Source organism: Carassius auratus, linkage group LG49B, assembly GCF_003368295.1.
Source record: "Carassius auratus strain Wakin linkage group LG49B, ASM336829v1, whole genome shotgun sequence".
NCBI lineage: Eukaryota > Metazoa > Chordata > Actinopteri > Cypriniformes > Cyprinidae > Carassius > Carassius auratus.
Genome location: NC_039301.1, coordinates 1058228 through 1077475, shown reverse-complemented (window position 1 = coordinate 1077475; position 19248 = coordinate 1058228). Strand labels below are relative to the sequence as shown.

The 19248-nt window shown below is 36.9% G+C and overlaps 1 protein-coding gene across 1 annotated transcript in view; it reads left to right on the top strand.

Annotated features, from left to right (window-relative positions):
- The window catches only part of LOC113068778 (potassium voltage-gated channel subfamily H member 2-like), a 117060-nt gene that overhangs the window by 87594 nt on the left and 10218 nt on the right, over positions 1 to 19248 (top strand). The window contains exons 6-7 of the mRNA XM_026241634.1: positions 14880 to 15314; positions 16571 to 16970. Of these exons, the coding sequence (XP_026097419.1) occupies positions 14880 to 15314; positions 16571 to 16970 (835 nt within the window). The remainder of the gene's footprint in view (positions 1 to 14879; positions 15315 to 16570; positions 16971 to 19248) is intronic.

Sequence of the window (19248 nt, the reverse complement as noted above, 5' to 3'; positions counted from 1 at the left end):
ATACAGTGATAGAATTCATCAAGTTAAAGAAATTAGATGTAATTTTCTTACAAGAAACTCATAGTGATGTAAACAATGAGGTTGACTGGCGATTGTGGTGGAGGAATGAATGTGTGCTCACACATGGGACTAACCTGAGTGCAGGAACTGCTATTCTCTTTTCTCCCTCTATAAAAGCCAAAGTTTTGGGAAAAAAGGAAATTGAACCAGGAAGATGTTTAGCAGTTAAGGTTGATTTAAATGGTCTTGTCTTCACGTTTGTGAGTGTATATGCACCTAATATAGGAGCTGAGAGAATTATTTTTTTTAACAAATTGAAAGTGTTTTTAGGACAACAGCAAGGTAATGGTTTTACTATCTTAGCTGGGGACTGGAACTGCACACTTAATGCCTTGCTTGATAGAAATGGAGAAGAACCCCATTTTCAGTCACCAACAGTACTTGAAAATGTTATTAAAACCTCCAATCTTACTGATATATGGAGAGAAAATAATCCCTCTGTTAAACAATATACATGGGTAAAGGTTAGTGATGGGAGGATTTCAGCAGCACGACTGGATAGACTGTACTTATCTAATAGTATGAAAAGTAGAATTATTAATACAGCTATTGTCCCTGCATCCTTCACTGATCACAAATTAATCACTATTGACTGTACTTTGAATTCTAAGAAAAACAGAAGTGTTTACTGGCATTTTAATGTCAAATTGTTACAAGACCGGAGTTTTTGTGAATCTTTTAAACATTTTTGGGAGACCTGGAAAAAAGAGAAAATAAGATTTGATAGTGTTATTCTTTGGTGGGAAGTTGGAAAAGTTCATATAAGGGAATTTTGTCAGCAGTATACATCTCACTCTAATTTTAGTTTGAAACGGTCTCTGGAATGGCTTGAAAGAGAAATCCTTGCCATTGAAAAAAATATGATAGGAGATCTTTCTTCCAATGTAAATGAGTGGTCTGAGAAGAAATTAAAATTGAGCTCTATATTAAATGAAAAGGTTAAAGGAGCTCTTGTGAGAAACCGATTCCTATCAATAAAGGATATGGACAGTCCCACCTCTTTTTTTTTCAATCTGGAACGCAAGAGTGTGCAAGTTAACCAAATGTATAACCTGAAGAATGACAATGGACAATGTACATCTGAACCTGTGGAAATGCGTAGACTAGCAGTGAATTTCTATTCACATTTATACTCACCTGAGGACATAGACATTCCGATACAAAATGGATTCCTACAAGATCTTCCTTGTTTAAATGAAGAAGATAAGCAAGCACTGGAATCTGGATTAACCTTTGCGGAATTAAGTGATGCCGTAACGGGTCTTTCGTTGGGTCGTACCCCAGGCATAGATGGACTTCCTGGTGAATTTTACAAGCATTTCTGGACAACACTTGGATCTGATTTATTTGAGGTGCTAAAGGAATGTAATCGTACTGGTTTTCTACCAAAGAGCTGCCAACGGGCTGTATTAACATTGCTTCCAAAAAAAGGTGATCTTACCCTGTTAAAGAACTGGAGACCTTTGGCAATCCTCTGCACTGAATACAAACTTTTATCAAAGTGCCTTGCCAACAGATTGAACAAAATATTGTTCAAAATTATACACAAAGATCAATCTTACTGTATAAAAGACAGATGTATTGCTGATAATTTGCATCTAGTACGTGATGTTATTGATTATGCAATGTGTAATAATATAGATGTTGGAATACTGTCACTAGATCAGGAGAAAGCGTTTGATCGTGTTGATCATCAATATCTTTTTAAAGTATTAGAAGCTTTTGGGTTTGGAGAGAAATTTAGGAAAATGATAAAGTTGTTGTACAATAATGCTACATGTATGGTAAAGATAGCAGGAGGCCTAAGTGTCCCTGTTAAGGTACAGAGGGGTATCAGACAAGGATGCCCCATTTCTGGTCAGCTTTACAGCTTAGCTATTGAACCTCTTCTATGTAAACTAAGAGAGAGTTTAATGGGTTTGAAGGTACAAGGTGCTATTTTTAATGATTTTGTAAAAGTTTCAGCTTATGCTGATGACATTACTGTTGTTTTAAGGAATGTTCATGATGTTCAGGTTTTAAAAGAGATTTTATTAAGTTATGGTAAAGCTTCATCTGCAAAAGTAAACTGGGCAAAAAGTGATGCAATGTGGTGTGGTCTAGACCATAACACTCCAGCTCTCCCAGGTAATTTAAAATGGGGAAAATCTGGGTTAAAATATTTGGGGGTGTTTTTAGGAAGGGAGGATTATAAGAGACAGAATTGGGAGGGCCTGGTGGAGAAGGTGTGTGCTCGGTTGTCTTGCTGGCATTGGCTGCTACCCCAGTTATCCTATAGAGGAAGAGCCCTGGTCTGCAACAACCTTGTAGCCTCAACGCTATGGCACAAAATGAACATTCTGGAACCTCCTGAAGATTTGGTTGTAAAAATCCAAAAACGCTTAACAGACTTTTTTTGGTCCGGTAACCACTGGATAAGAGCATCAACTTTGTTTCTGCCCAGACAAGAAGGTGGACAAGGACTAGTGGATGTAAAAAGCAGAATTAAGACTTTCAGACTACAGACAGTAAAACGATTTCTCTATGGATTGGATGTAAGCTGGTCTGGAGTAGCTTCTGCCCTCCTTAGAAGAGCAGGAGGGATGGGGCTGGATAAACATTTGTTTCTTCTGGACATTCAACATGTTGATTTGACTGGATTAACTTCCTTTTATCACTCAGTGTTCAAAGCCTGGAGGACTTTTAATATCACAAGAGACATCACGGATGAGGGGGGTCACTGGTCAAGGGAGGAACCCCTAATGCACAATTCTATGGTGGACTCAGCGATCCTAAAATCACCATCGATGAGGAATCTTTTAAAGGCTGCAGGAGTTGTAAAGATTGGAGATTTAATAACTTCAGATGGATGGATGACTCCTGAAATGCTAGCTTCCAAGATTGGAATAAGATCAATTCGTCGGACACAAAAACTGCTAAATGAAATTCTCGAGAGCCTATCAACAGATTTTAAACGCAGTGTGGAAACAAATGAAGATATGGACTTAACTTTTCCTGAACTAAGAATAATTCCGGATGTGGGTATATTTGAAGAAAAGGAGGGGTCTTTGTTGACCTTCAAGACACCTAAACTGAACTGTTTCAGTAAAACTGAGAAGAAAGCACTGTACGCCACATGTGTAAAAGTTTCACACTCTCAGTCTTTAGGAGGAGTTAAAGAGTCGAAATGGCAAGAGCTATTCGGATCAGGCTCTTCCCCGAAGGGTTGCTGGAGGGCCTTGTATAAGCCTCCCATTGAAAAAAGGTCCGGAGACCTTCAGTGGAGAGTTGTGCATGGGTTAATAGCTACAAACAGATACAGAGCACACCTCGATCCCCAGGTTCAGGAGGGATGTCCTTTTTGTGGGATGACTGAAACTGTTTTTCATTTATTTCTTCAATGTGGGAGGCTTGTGCCATTATTTTCTCAATTAGAAGAATGGTGTACTGTTTTGGGAGAAGTGTTTTCACCCATGTTATTTATATATGGACCGAAGTATAACAGAAACCGAAAGCAGATCCATGTTTTGCTTAATTTTTTGTTTGGGCAAGCAAAAATGGGAATATGGATTTCACGTAAAAGCAAAATAAATAATGCTGGGTCAACTGATGCAATGTTAATTTTAAAAGGGTTGATTAAAACTAGATTAAAGGTGGAATATGCATACTATTCCTTGGTTAAAGACCTGGAGACTTTCAATCACATTTGGGGAGTTAACCAGTGCATATGTGAATCTGATTTTGATGGTGCTTTGCAAATGTATATTTAATTTTGCTATTGCCTTGCCTTGTTTTCTGCGCTATTTATTATTATATGTTTGTGTTTTAAATAACTTTTTAATCTATGTAAGGTTTAACTAAACCTTGAATATTTTGTAATAAAAGGGGGTTAAAAGTCAAAAGTCTCTCTCTCTCTCTCTCTCCCTTCTCTCTCTCTCTCTCTCCCTCTCTCTCTCTCTCTCTCTCTCTCTCCCTCTCTCTCTCTCTCTCTCTCTCTCTCTCCCCCTCTCTCTCTCTCTCTCTCTCTGACAGAAGTAGGATTCTAGTAGAGCTTCTTCTCTGTGCGTGCACTAATGCGAAGCGGCTGTTGTCTTCACGCAGCAGCTCAGCATCCCTGCGTTTGTGGAGAAACTCGAATCTTTCCCGTCTCACAGAGTTCAGAGAGAGCTGGTGGGGATATGGGCTGATGCTCGTGCACGCTTGGTTTAGGCCGTGGGTTTGACGCGGCGCGGCAGTGGCCCGATGCGGGGATCATGGTCGTAGCGCTGGCGCTCAAGCTGTTGACCGAGCTGCTCCAGTGCGCCGCTCTCATGCCGCTCTGTGACACTGGCACGACCAGCTTCACCCGCTGCGATGACATCATGCCCCGTCTGACCGCTGAGGGGCCCGAGGTGAGGGTCACACCTGTGTGTCCGGGTCTGTGTGAACTAGGGCTAATGCGCGGAACAAACTCAAGCTCGAGAAGAACGAGGAATAACTCTTTGTGTGTGATATTGTAGTAAACGTCTCTGCAGTTTTTTGTTGTTTTTGAAGGATGGATGCAAGATTTTAAATTCTTGCCTCAATCTGTTGAGTATTTCATGTAGATGCTTCCAGATCCTCTGTGTTTGATATAGCACATGAATTCGACTATGATTCACATGCTGTTATGTATTCAATATGTGTGTGTGTGTATGTGTGTGATCATCATAACATCTCTGAAATGTCTCAAACTGTGGTCAGATTTGCCATGACTGCAATAAAAAAGGTCTCGATGTGAATTTAAACATTTCTCATCAAATGAGCTGCAACACTAAAAATTACTGTACACTCTTTCCACAATTACAAAGATACGGCAAGTCTCATTTACAACTATAATGCTATACATATACATTGTGATATATGTATTTTTACATTTACATTAAGTCATTTAGCAGACAGTTTTATTTATTTAATGCATTCAACCACACAACAAGTTAATGAGTGAGTCATTTGAATCATTCGTTGAACTGATTCATTTAACAATGCATTCAACCACAGAGCAAGTTAATGAGTGAGTCATTTGAATCATTCGTTGAACTGATTCATTTAACAATGCATTCAACCACAGAGCAAGTTAATTAGTGAGTCATTTGAATCATTCATTGAACTGATTCATTTAACAATGCTTTCAACCACACAGCAAGTTAATGAGTGAGTCATTTGAATCATTCGTTGAACTGATTCATTTAACAATGCATTCAACCACACAGCAAGTTAATGAGTGAGTCATTTGAATCATTCGTTGAACTGATTCATTTAACAATGCTTTCAACCACACAGCAAGTTAATGAGTGAGTCATTTGAATCATTCGTTGAACTGATTCATTTAACAATGCATTCAACCACACAGCAAGTTAATGAGTGAGTCATTTGAATCATTCGTTGAACTGATTCATTTAACAATGCATTCAACCACACAGCAAGTTAATGAGTGAGTCATTTGAATCATTCATTGAACTGATTCATTTAACAATGCATTCAACCACACAGCAAATGGCTGTTTTTATGAGTGAGGCATTGAATTGATCACTCAACTGATTTGTTCAAAAACTCTGATTCATTTAGGAACAGAACAAATGACTGAATTTATAAGTGAGTCACTGAATCATTAACAACTGATTTGTTCAAATGTGCTTAATCATTTATAATTATGTCATTAGATCATTCAGAATGAATTCATTTGGTATGTTTCTCTATTTTTAGTAATATATGTATACCTTTTTTCTCAGATGACATTCTTTGATGACTTTCTCTCTCACTTTTTTAGTTCAGTTGACTGGTGTGCTGTATTTTAAGTCTACTAAAGTGTCTTGTGATGTTATATGTGAGGATATTTAGGTCATTATTGATGCTCATCCTTTGAGGCTATTTTTTTTTTTTTTTAAATCTGTTTTAAAAACCCTAAAATCAGCTGTAATGAGCTCTTGGTGCTCGTCATTTACATGTGTTTGACAATGACAGAAGAACAGACTCGGTCATGATCTGTTCAAGAGAAATGAATGCAGAAGTCCATGCCAGATATTTCAGTCAGGCCAATTTACAGTTATTAGGGAAAAAAGAGAGAAAAGAGCAGTGCGTTTTTTAATGCAAGCAGATGTTTAATTTCATTTTGTTGAGAAAATATTTATTGTATCTGCTGTTTATGCATGTAGTGAATATTCTTGAGCAGACAAATGTTTCTGCATAATATTATGAGCCTGTCATTTGTGTGCATTAGTTGAAAAATCACACATTACTTGCGCGAATGAAAACACAAAACCACTGGATGGATGGTTGGATGCAAGGATGGATGGAAGGACAGATGTTGGATGGATGGATGGATGGATTGATGGATGGATGGTTGGATGGATGGATGGAAGGACAGATGATGGATGGATGGAAGGACAGATGATGGATGGATGGATGGATGGATGGATGGATGAATGGATGGATGGATGGATGGTTGGATGAATGGATGGACGGACGGAAAGATGATAGATGGATGGATGGATGAAAGGACAGATGATGGATGGATTGATGGATGGATGGTTGGATGGATGGACGGATGGACAGATGATAGATAGATGGATGGTTGGATGGATGGATGGATGGATGAATGGATGGATGGACGGACAGATGATAGATGGATGGATGGTTGGATGGATTCAAGGATGGATGGATGGACGGACGGATGATAGAAGGATGGATGGATGGATGGATGGATGGTTGGATGAATGGATGGACGGACGGAAAGATGATAGATGGATGGATGGATGAAAGGACAGATGATGGATGGATTGATGGATGGATGGTTGGATGGATGGACGGATGGACAGATGATAGATAGATGGATGGTTGGATGGATGGATGGATGGATGGATGGATGGATGAATGGATGGATGGACAGATGATAGATGGATGGATGGATGGTTGGATGGATTCAAGGATGGATGGATGGATGGATGGATGGATGAACGGACGGACAGATGATAGATGGATGGTTGGATGGATGGATGGATGGATGGATGGATGGATGGATGAATGGATGAATGGATGGATGGAAGGATGGATGGATGAATGGATGGATGGTTGGATGGATGGACGGACAGATGATAGATGGATGGATGGATGGTTGGATGGATTCAAGGATGGATGGATGGACGGACGGATGATAGAAGGATGGATGGATGGATGGTTGGATGGATTCAAGGATGGATGGATGGACGGACGGATGATAGAAGGATGGATGGATGGATGGTTGGATGCAAGGATGGATGGATGGACGGACAGATGATGGATGGATGGATGGTTGGATGGATGGATTCAAGGATGGTTGGATGGACGGACGGACAGATGATGGATGGATGGATGGATGCAAGGATGTGTGCATTGCTAGAAAAATTACTGTTTTTATTTCAAAGTCACAGGTGGTTTGCTAGCTAAAACAATCTCTCTTTTTTGGGGTCTCTTTTATTTTGATGTTTTTGATGGTCAGAATCCCATTGAAATGTCTTTGATATCTGCTATAGAGAACCACAGATCTGGCTCAATATTTAATGCCGATGAGGGTCAGTTTTGATGCACCATGTGACGGTGGTGAGCACGTGTCAGGCGTTTAAAGGGTTAAGAATGGCCGCTTGCATCACAGGTGATTGCTTTAGTCCCTAGAGAGCCTGAAACTCACTCACACACACACACACACATACACGCATCTCCAAAGAGCTACAAATTCAGCCCACACAGCCCTAATAACAGGCTAAAATAGGGCTTTTAAAGGCTGCTGAATCCCTGAATCATGTTCATGTGGGCTACAAGAGATCTGAGTGTCCATAATGACAGATGTGTGTCAGACACTCATTTTCAGTCTCTTCTGAGGTCTGAGAATCCATTTCAGAATGAGATTATAGGTCTGATCCAAACCCGAGTGAGCTGAGGTGAGATCTGCTGTCTACATAGGCAGCTCCCTTCTAAGGCAGCATCCTAACTGAAGCAGAAGTGACAGATTTGTGATACTTCACATAGGCGGCATCTCAAAACTGTAGTATTTAATGAAACACAAGATTATTTAGTCATTTAAAGTACATTTAAAAACAACAGCTGTTGACTACAATGCTGTACAACATTAAGAGTAAAAACACACAAGAAAATGCATCGTGTTACTCGCACTAGATCACTCGTGGGATGTTTTTAGCATCACTTGCGCGAATAAAAACACAAAACCAATTTAAAAAATATATATTATACAGCATGTAGATGTATCAAATCAGATCTGTCTATAAACTCTTTGCTGATTGGCTTGCGCGGCAACACGTCACGCATATTTTAACCTCGAGTTTAAAAGGAAATTATTCAACTTGCACAGAAGTCGCAAATGAGGCAAAAAATGCGCGTTCACTGCAAACACTTCACCCAATTTGCCTCTGTTTACGTTTTTGCATTGGCTTTGAAAGTAATCTACTCGCTCATATAATTAAATTATCTTTTGGTGCCTTTAGACTTCGTTATTTATCAGATTAAATTGAGATTATAAAAAGTGAGTTGTGAATTGATGAGAAGCTTATAATTCTTTAATCATAAAAAATGTCAGCTTCATATAAAATATAATTTTGACAGATGATAAATGGATGGATGGATGGATGGATGGATGGATGGACAGATGGACAGATGATGGATGGATGGATGGATGGATTGTTGGAAGGATGGATGCAAGGATGGATGGATGGATGGATGGAGGGATGGACGGATGGACAGATGATAGATGGATGGATGGATGGATGGATGGATGGATTGATGGATGGGTTGGTGGAAGGATGGATGGATGGATGCAAGGATGGATGGATGGATGGTTGGATGGACGGATGGACAGATGATAGATAGATGGATGGATGGATGGATGGATGGATGGATGCAAGGATGGTTGGATGGATGGACGGATGGACAGATGATGGATGGATGGATGGATGCAAGGATGGAGGGATGGAGGGATGGGGGATGGACAGATGATAGATGTGATGGATGCAAGGATGGAGGGATGGAGGGATGGACGGATGGACAGATGATAGATGGATGGATGGATGCAAGGATGGTTGGATGGATGGATGGACGGACAGATGATGGATGGATGGATGGATGGATGCAAGGATGGAGGGATGGAGGGATGGACGGATGATAGATGGATGGATGGATGGATGGATGCAAGGATGGTTGGATGGATAGACGGATGGACGGATGGACAGATGATAGATGGATGGATGGATGGATGCAAGGATTGTTGGAAGGATAGATAGATAGATAGATAGATAGATAGATTGATTGATAGATAGATGTATGCAATAACTATGTATTGCAATACTCCTTTATTTTACTTAAAAGCAAAGAAAATCCACTGGTTCCTAGTGTATTTTGTATAATATAAAATATTTCATTTTTATTTTAAAAATAACACTGACATCTCACAGCTGCTGGTAGCCCATGTACAAACTGGGGAACACATAAATTCCTACATTTTGAAAATAAACATACATGTACTTCAGTAAACATAAATAAACCATCTTAATTAAACTTAACAGTACGCCATTCATGGATCATGTCTCGTGGATTCTTTTTTGCATTATTAAAAAGGCAGATCACAGAAGCCTCTAAATCTCTCACTGTCCCAAATTAAAGCTCTCAAATCCTCAACAGACCTGAGAATGAAACTTGAGTCCGACTCTGACATTCACATGAACAACTGAGAATAAAGACACGAGGAGAAGTCCTGAAGCAACAGTGATGATGAAGATCTGAGAAGAAAGCTGCAGCCGAGAGAGAGAGAGAATTAGAGACGGAAAAGATGAATGCATGACTTCACATGCTCTCTTTTATTATTTTACAATGAAACTCATCTGATACAAAAGAGAAAGACGAGCGGCGGAGCGTTTCTGATGCTGATAGATGATTCGGCTGATGTGTTCTGTGGCTTGAGTTTCACTTTTGACTCTTTTTGCTGGGTTTTATCCGCAGTGCTCTAGGATTGAATTATTTATCTCGCTATCAAACCCAGAGGTCCTGAGAAAATGAGAAACTGAGAGCAGATTCAAGCTTCTGCCATTGTTTATGATAGAAATTGAGGCTGTTCAATATTTGATTTGCTGGATTACCGCAGGGCTCTCTCAGGCCTGAATCATTTCACTTCCAGCCGGATTTCTTTCAGGGTTGAACTGTGAAATGAAATGCATGAAAGCTGCATACCTTTGGACCTTCAAGAATGAATGATATTTTATTATTGTTCTTCCACACACATCAGAGAAATCAAAATAGAGGATCAGAACCATGTTGAAATGGATATTTAATGTTGAAGATGTATTTAAATGTTATATATATATATATTCAGAAAACATTGTTGTTATATTGTGGGTACTAAAACTTAAGACATATTTTGAAAAGCAAAGAGAAGAAAAAAAATACAACATAACCCCCCCCCCCCCCCCCCCCAAAATAAATTATAAAAATAAAAAAATAAAAGAAAAAAACATAACGTATAAAAATAAAAACATTCAAAATATTATTAAAAATAAATGAAATTTTATGTATATATATATATATATATATATATATATATATATATATAATATAAAACACATTTATTTATTTATTGCATTTATGTCCTATTAAAAGATTGTTTGTAAATAGTCACTTTCAGTTCAGTTTAACGATTTAGATAATATTATAGTTTACAAATTTATCAAATCTTCTTTTTGTTGATCAATTCATTCTGCTCAGTGAGAAAAATCATGTTGTCTTTCAAATCATTCAAATTATTCATCTACTAAAGAATTATTCAAAATGATTCATTCAAATGATTTGTCTACTAAAGAATCATTCAAATGATTCATTCAAATGATTAGTCTACTAAAGAATCATTCAAATGATTCATTCAAATGATTAATCTACTAAAGAATCATTCCAATTGATTCATTCAAATGATTCTTCTACTAAATAATCATTCAAAATGATTTATTCAAATGATTCATCTACTAAAGAATCATTCAAAATGATTAACTCAAATGATTAATCTACTAAAGAATCATTCAAAATGATTCACTCAAATGATTATTCTACTAAATAATCATTCAAAATGATTCATTCAAATGATTCATCTACTAAAGAATCATTCAAAAGGATTAACCCAAATGATTCATCTACTAAAGAATCATTTAAAATGATTCATTCAAATGATTCATCTACTAAATAATCATTCAAAATGATTCACTCAAATGATTTGTTCGTGATCAAATAACGTGTTCTGACTCCTTCGGTCCAGATTTTAACATCTTCATGGCTCTTTGTCAAATCAATCAGAACATGTGAAATGAAAGTGGCTCAAAAAGCTGGACACTAATCAACAGATGGACAGAATAGACCTTCGGTAGATATAATTAACACACGACACATCCAGAGCGAAACCTTAGATGCTGTCAACACCTCGTTTAGTTAGAAATTAAGATGCAGTGGAGGTTTATGATATGTTTAGGTCTCAGCATAAAAAGTTTAGTCGTTTTAATAGTCTGAAATTACACTTAAAGGAGCAGTACACTCAGAAAAGAAGAGTTCATGTCAATATTTACTCACTAAACTCAAATCCTGCTGTTTTCTGTTAAAAATGATGCTTCTGTGTTGCTTTTGTCCTTTTGTAGCTTGTATGTGTGTTGATGTATGATGAGATATGTGCTCATGTAGAGCATCGTGATGCCGATGGACAGCTGTATTTATCTTTCTATTAGACACTCTTCATCTGAGATTCAGGTTAAGGTACGATCGATCGCCCTATTTCTCACCATCACATCCATCGTGATCTGGTCCTTCAGGAGCATTTATATTAACACGAGCCTCCAGTGGATGTGGGAATAAACAGGTCACGTTTACGTCCTCTCTGAGCTTCTTCTAGTGTGTTTTGACATCGTTTTGCTTGACCGGGGAGATCTGGAAAGCTATATAAAGGCGCGATGTCCCCTGAGGAGGGTCTTGTAGCTCTAATAGCTGCTCAATGACGGCTGAACTGAGATCAGGCTGTGTGATGATTTCTCAGGCGTGATGCCAGCTGATGTCTGCACACACACTTTACTTAAAACAACAGCCGTTTATCAAATGCTTCAGTAAAATCACAGCAACAACATGATCAACCTTGTTCTGGAGCAGTTTTCATTGCAGTATGCAGATATGTCTCTGAAATAGTGCAAAAAAAATACATTCAAAAATTCCAAATTCATTCTGATTAAAAAAAATTAAGATACAATCGATAAAATTGAAATTTTAAAACATTAAAACTTATTAAATGGGAAATTAAATTAAGGGATGAATTAAAATAATGATTTTATAATGTATTGCATGTGTAATATTGCATCTAAAATGTCAGTTAATATTAATAAAATGTATATTTTATTTCTATAGCTTGTTTTATACACAATTATTCTTTAAAATGTTTATATTTATTTACAAAAAACATGGCACACAAATAAATAATTTAATTAATTAAAAATAAAAAGTGTATTCGGTTTGATTAAAAAAATAGGATACACACAATAAAACTAAAATAAAAAATAATTAAAATTAAATAAAGGGATATATTAAAAGAATGATTGTTTTCTGAAATGTCAATTCATTTCAGTAAAATCACTATATTTTGGCAAGGCAAGGTTGTAAATTTACAATGTAAAAAAATAATATGACATTATTAAAATAATAATAAAAATAAATAAAGCAATATAATAAAAATAAAAAAATTAAATAAAGTGAAATAAACAAAAACAAAAAATAATGCAATTGTTAAATGCTAAATGGAGATATAAACAGTTATTTCTGCCTTGATTTATGGCGGTCTGTCTGGGTTTCTTTACACACAGATGGAATGATCTAATGCGATGATGCATCAGTTGTGCAAAACTGAGAAATGAAACGAATATTTCTTTTTTTCCCCTTTTAAATAATTACCCAAGCAACTGTATAGCAGCACACTAAACCCCCCAAGACCCCAGAGTATCAGGCGACTCCCGAACTCCTCCAGATTGAGCTGTGACCCCCACAGATGCTCTGTCAGTGCTGGAGCAAGCACAGCATTAGTCATGTGTTCAGAGCGTTTCTGCTCTTTTGGGCCGTCGCTGCAGCTGGAGGACATTTCCCATGATGCCTCACGCAGCCGTGTGATCGCGGTGAGAACACCTGCTGACCCCCACAATGCCCTGCGTCTGTCTTGACATGAAGCGTATTCAGAGACGAACCTCAGCTGGAGAGGAACGAGGAGGAGGTCTGAGGGAAGCTTATGAACGCATCTGATTGGACAACTTGTGACCTACTCATTTGCATACTATTACTATTCATGTTAGGCATTACTGTAGCCTATGCATAAATACTCAAATACATTTTTCAAAAAGACTCAATTTCTAGTGTGGATGATCTTGAAGGAACATCAGCTGCATGTAGATTTATTTATTATTATTTTTTTAACTATTAAAACTTTTTTTTGTTGTTGGCAAAAACAAAATTACTAATCCAAGATTAAAGTGAAAACAAAAAATATAATAATAAAAAGTAAAATATATATATATATATATATATATCAGATGGGTGATGGCATGAACACGACAAAAGAAGACTGTAAACTCATTAATCTGATGCTGACTGATGAGATCTTGTGCTGTTTTCTGATTAGTTGTTTACATCAGTCTCTTTCTTGTCAGTGTGAATTATTCAGAAACGTTCTTGTATCTTTACTGAAATGCAAACACACATCAGTGTTCATCTGTGCATGGAAAGATGAAGCGTTAGAAAGCTCTGTTCACCAACAGAAGCACAAGTGCTTTATATAAACCCATCAGCAGAGGTCACCAGAGGTCAACTCCTCTCGCACACTAACCAGTGCACTTCCCTCACTAGTGTACTTCTGCCTCAGACACTCAGTCTGGTAATAACTTTTCGCAATATTACTATAATATGATATTACCTCCACTGTGTGCATTAAAATCTTATAGTCCTTGTAATGCATGTTGTGTGTGTGTTTTAATATTTACTGTCTAATTATTTTAGTATCACTGAGATACTATTATAGTTTTTGTTAACATGTTGAGTTAGTTTTTCATTTTAATGTTAAAGTTTTTGTAATTTTTCTATTATTTTTTTTTAATGTGTGTGAGAATATATGTCTATGTGAGTGTTTATATTATTGTTTTAGTATCACTGATATGATATTGTAGTTTTTATTAATGCTTTGAGTTAGTTTTCATTTTTATATTTTCGGTTTTCTTTATTTTAACGTTTAGTAATTTCGGTGTGTTTTTGTCATTTTATATTATTATATCTATGCAGTTTTTTTATTAATTTGAAGTTATTTTATTACATTAATTTCTATATGAAAATAATAAATATATTATATGGTAGCTGCCAAGGAAATATGTACAATAATATATTACAAAAAATGTATATATATATAATATATAAAATATACATAATATATAAAATAATATATATAAAATTTAGTTATTGTTTATATATTTTATATTTTATCTTTATATATTATGTATATTTTACATAATGTACATTTATTTATGTGGTCAGAATCAGCCAAGAACCTTATATATATATATAATTTTTTTTACAATAATTTATTGTGTTTTCATTCATTTTTAGATTAGGAGAAAATACTGACCTTGGCTTATGCAAAAAAAATATATATATATAAAAAATATTGCATATATTTCTTCAGCATCATCGTCGTTCTTCTGCGTGCCGATGCCGATCCCGTGAACGGTTTTCAAACACGAGACACTTCAGTCTCAGCATCCGCTCTGGTCTCTGTCTGTGTCCAGGTGCTGTCTCTGGGTGCTGATGTCCTGCCGGAGTACAAGCTCCAGACGCCGCGCATCCACAAGTGGACCGTGCTTCACTACAGTCCGTTCAAGGCGGTGTGGGACTGGCTGATCCTGCTGCTGGTCATCTACACGGCCATCCTCACGCCGTACTCCGCCGCCTTCCTGCTCAACGGGGACGAGGACACCTCCGTCCAGAACTGCAGCTACACCTGCAGCGCGCTCAACGTGGTGGACCTCACCGTGGACATCATGTTCATCATCGACATCATCATCAACTTCCGCACCACGTACGTCAACGCCAACGACGAGGTGGTCAGCCACCCGCTGCGCATCGCCGTGCATTACTTCAAAGGCTGGTTCCTCATCGACATGGTGGCAGCCATTCCCTTCGACCTGCTCATAGACCGCAGCGGGGAGGAGATGAGCGCAGAGGTCAAGCTTTATCTTTTAACTTGACATTGCTTTCTATTGCATATGCTGTCAGGTGTTGTGATAAACTGCATGCTTCGTTCGTTCCTCTTTATATCCTCTCTTCACACTTAGAATAACAGTAATATACGGTGTGTTGCTTTTTGCATGCACTGCATTATCTTCTCATGCATATTGATTTAAATGCAATGCATAGTGATTTAAACATCTTTAGACATTTTCAAAGCCAGAATACGTCACTGGTTTGCAGTGTGACCAGAAGTTGCATTAAAAAAAGTATCTTTATTTATTTATTTAGTAAAATGAATTAAAAAGTAATGCAAGACATTTGCAGTCAGATATCATATATATTATATAACGTATTGTGCTCCGTTCAATTCATTCCTTTATTTTTATTATTGGTTTTAAAAGATCATAAGACATCTTGAAACAAATTAATGACTTAAAAGGTCTTAAATCAGAGCAGAAAGTCTTAAATTCATGAAATCGTGGCATTAAATGTTGCATATATTGCAAAAAAATTATTGATTTAGGCTAACATCCTTAAATGCATTTACTTGAGACGCACAATACACACATGGAGTGTTTTCTGAGAAACAGAACAAAATAAAATACATTTATGCTTAAAACAAGAACAAACACCTTTTGATAAAAAATTTAAATAATTTTCCCTTTTGAAAAAAATAATTTTTCCAACCTCATTTGCAGATATTTGTTCTGTTTTTTTATTCATAACTCATAAAACAAGACTTGTGTAATTTTGCTTCTTCACTAAATGTATCGTGAAGCTTTAGACGTTTGTACGGGAAAAAAAGACAAAAATACTGAAGAACAATTTTTAAATTTTTAAATGTTCTTCTTTTTTTATTTTTATTTTTATTTTTTTGCAGTAAGAGTTATTTCGATGTTGTTGGAAACTGTAAAATTAATTAAAAAGTAATGATGATCGATTGTAATTTGCATTGTAAAACATCAAAGTGTTGCTAATGCAATCTTTCTTAAAGGGACAGTTCACCTTAAAAATGAGTTCACCCAAAATCCTTTTTTCCGCTGAACACAAAAGTAGATAGTTTGAAGAAAGTTGGTAACCAAACAGATGACGGTGGCCATTGACGTCAACAGTGTGGAAAAAGTTACTATGGAAGTCCATTTTTATTTTTGGGTGTACTGTCCCTTTAAAAGTATATTACTTGGTATTCAAAAAAGGTCTTTAGCAAGAAACCTGTTGTTTTTTTTTTCTTTGCTTTCGTTTATTGTAGCCCACTCAGCAGACCACCCTGATCGGGCTGCTCAAGACGGCTCGTCTCTTACGTCTGGTCCGCGTGGCTCGTAAACTGGACCGTTACTCTGAGTACGGCGCGGCCGTGCTCTTCCTGCTCATGTGCACGTTCGCTCTGATCGCTCATTGGCTGGCCTGCATCTGGTTCGCCATCGGGAACGTGGAGCAGAACCGCTCCATCGGCTGGCTGCACGCTCTCGGTGTGGATCTGGGCAAACCACACAACAGCAGCATCAGAGGATCGGGACCCAGCATCAAGGACAAGTACGTGACCGCGTTATACTTCACCTTCAGCAGCCTGACCAGCGTGGGCTTCGGGAACGTGTCGCCCAACACCAACTCCGAGAAGATCTTCTCCATCTGCGTCATGCTGATCGGATGTGAGTATGTCTCGCTGTTTAACAGTCAGACGTGAGTTTGGAGGTCTGAGATGATGGAATAGTTTACAAAAATCCACTTAAAAAATGTGTAGAAAGAGAATATTTCTATTAATGTTTCTACTTTAAACATAAACAGGCTAACATTTACACCGTATTTTCCGGACTATAAGTCACACTTTTTTTCATAGTTTGTCTGGTCCTGCGAATTATAGTCAGGTGTGACTTATTTATCTAAATTTATTTGACATGAACCAAGAGAAATGAATCAAGTTAAAACATTACCGACTACAGCCGCCAGAGGGCGCTCTAGGTAACCCTAATAAACATAGAGCACCCTCTAGCGGCTGTAGACGGTAATGTTTTCTCTTGGTTCTAAATAAATGCGACTTATATATGTTTTTTTCCTCATCATGACGTATTTTTGGACTGATGCGACTTATACTCAGGTGCGACTTATAGTCCGAAAAATACGATATATATATATATATATATATATATATATATATATATATATACAGTATATGAGTGTGTTATTAAAAATAAATTCTTAAAAAATATACAATAAATAAATGATAAAATAAATGTTTGTTATTAACTGAAATAAGTAAATAATAAATAAATATTTTATTTATTTTTAGGCAACATTTCTCATTTTCGGTTTGTTTAAATTAATGTACTTAAATAAGATATAAGATACTTAAACATAAATATAATTGATAACATACAGGTCTATAATAAAAATGACAAAGCATACAACACAATTACTCAAACTTTAAAACTGAAAGTATGATACTAAAACAATAATATAATAAATGAGACTTTTTTTCTTTGTTCTGATGACAGTGAACTTTGTTCTAGACGTTGAAGATATCGATCATAAAAGAGATTTGTAGAAGTCATTTTAATTCACTAAATAGATCCAGAGAAAACAAAGCATAACTGAGCCACTAACGCACATCTGAGTGTTGATCTTTATCCTGAATGTCTTGTAGTTCAGAGAAACCTTTTTTTCGTGCACTTTAAAGTCAATATGCTGATGAAACATCCTCCCTTTTTAATTCTTGGTGAACAAATCATCCTGAAAGCTCATTTTGTAGGTCCTGATCTAATTAATATCACTGCCACACATTTATTAGACCTCAATAACCGTGAAGTAATTTCCATTTTTATGGCCGGTAGAAGCATTTATCATCAGCGCTGCAGAATTATATTCTGGAAGAGAGTGAAAGGAGAAAACCAGCATGACTTCTTCGATCTGATGCAAGATTGTTCATGACATTCAACAGCTGAAGTCTGCAGACCGTACAGATCACACATTTAACAGCTGAACGACTGCAAAAGCCTCGGTTTCTTCTGTTTTTACTGAATATAACAGATTTATTTCATTCTTCAGTCTGTTAGAATGAACATCCAAAAATCAGACGCAGGTGCCTTTTTCTGTTTATTTATGCAAGTGGAGTGGAACTCTGTATAAACCCAATTGGGTTTCGTTTCCTCCTTGTACTGTATCCATGTGATATCCGTGCAGAACTAATAAATAAATACAAATTTCACTCCAAAATCAAGTATATTTATTTTATTTTATTTTACTGTATTTTATTTTACTTTATAAAAAAAATAAATCCTTTTTATTATAGTAATTATTTTGTTAAATTATTTTCATTAGCATGTTTTTCTTTATTAAAGTCAAATTAAATGCAGTTTAACAACTATACAATTTCAATAATATTGCATTGTTTATTCATCCATCTATCTATCTATCTATCTATCTATCTATCTATCTATCTATCTATCTATCTATCTATCTATCTATCTATCTATCTATCTATCTATCTATCTATCTATCTACCCATCCATCCATCCACCCATCCATCCATTATCCATCCATCCACCCACCCATTATCCACCCATCCATCCATCCATCCATCCATTATCCATCCATCCACCCACCCATTATCCACCCATCCATCCATCCATCCACCCATTATCCATCAATCTCCCCATCCATCCACCCATCCATCCATCCATCCACCCATCCATCCATCCATCCATCCACCTATCCATCCATCCATCAATCCACCCATCCACCCATCCATCCATCCACCCATTATCCATCCATCCACCCATTATCCAACCATCTGTCCGTCTATCCATCCATCCATCTATCATCTGTCCATCCATCCATCCATCCATCCATCCATCTATCATCTGTACATCCATCCATCCATCCATCTATCCATCCATCCATCTATCATCTGTCCATCCATCCATCCATCTA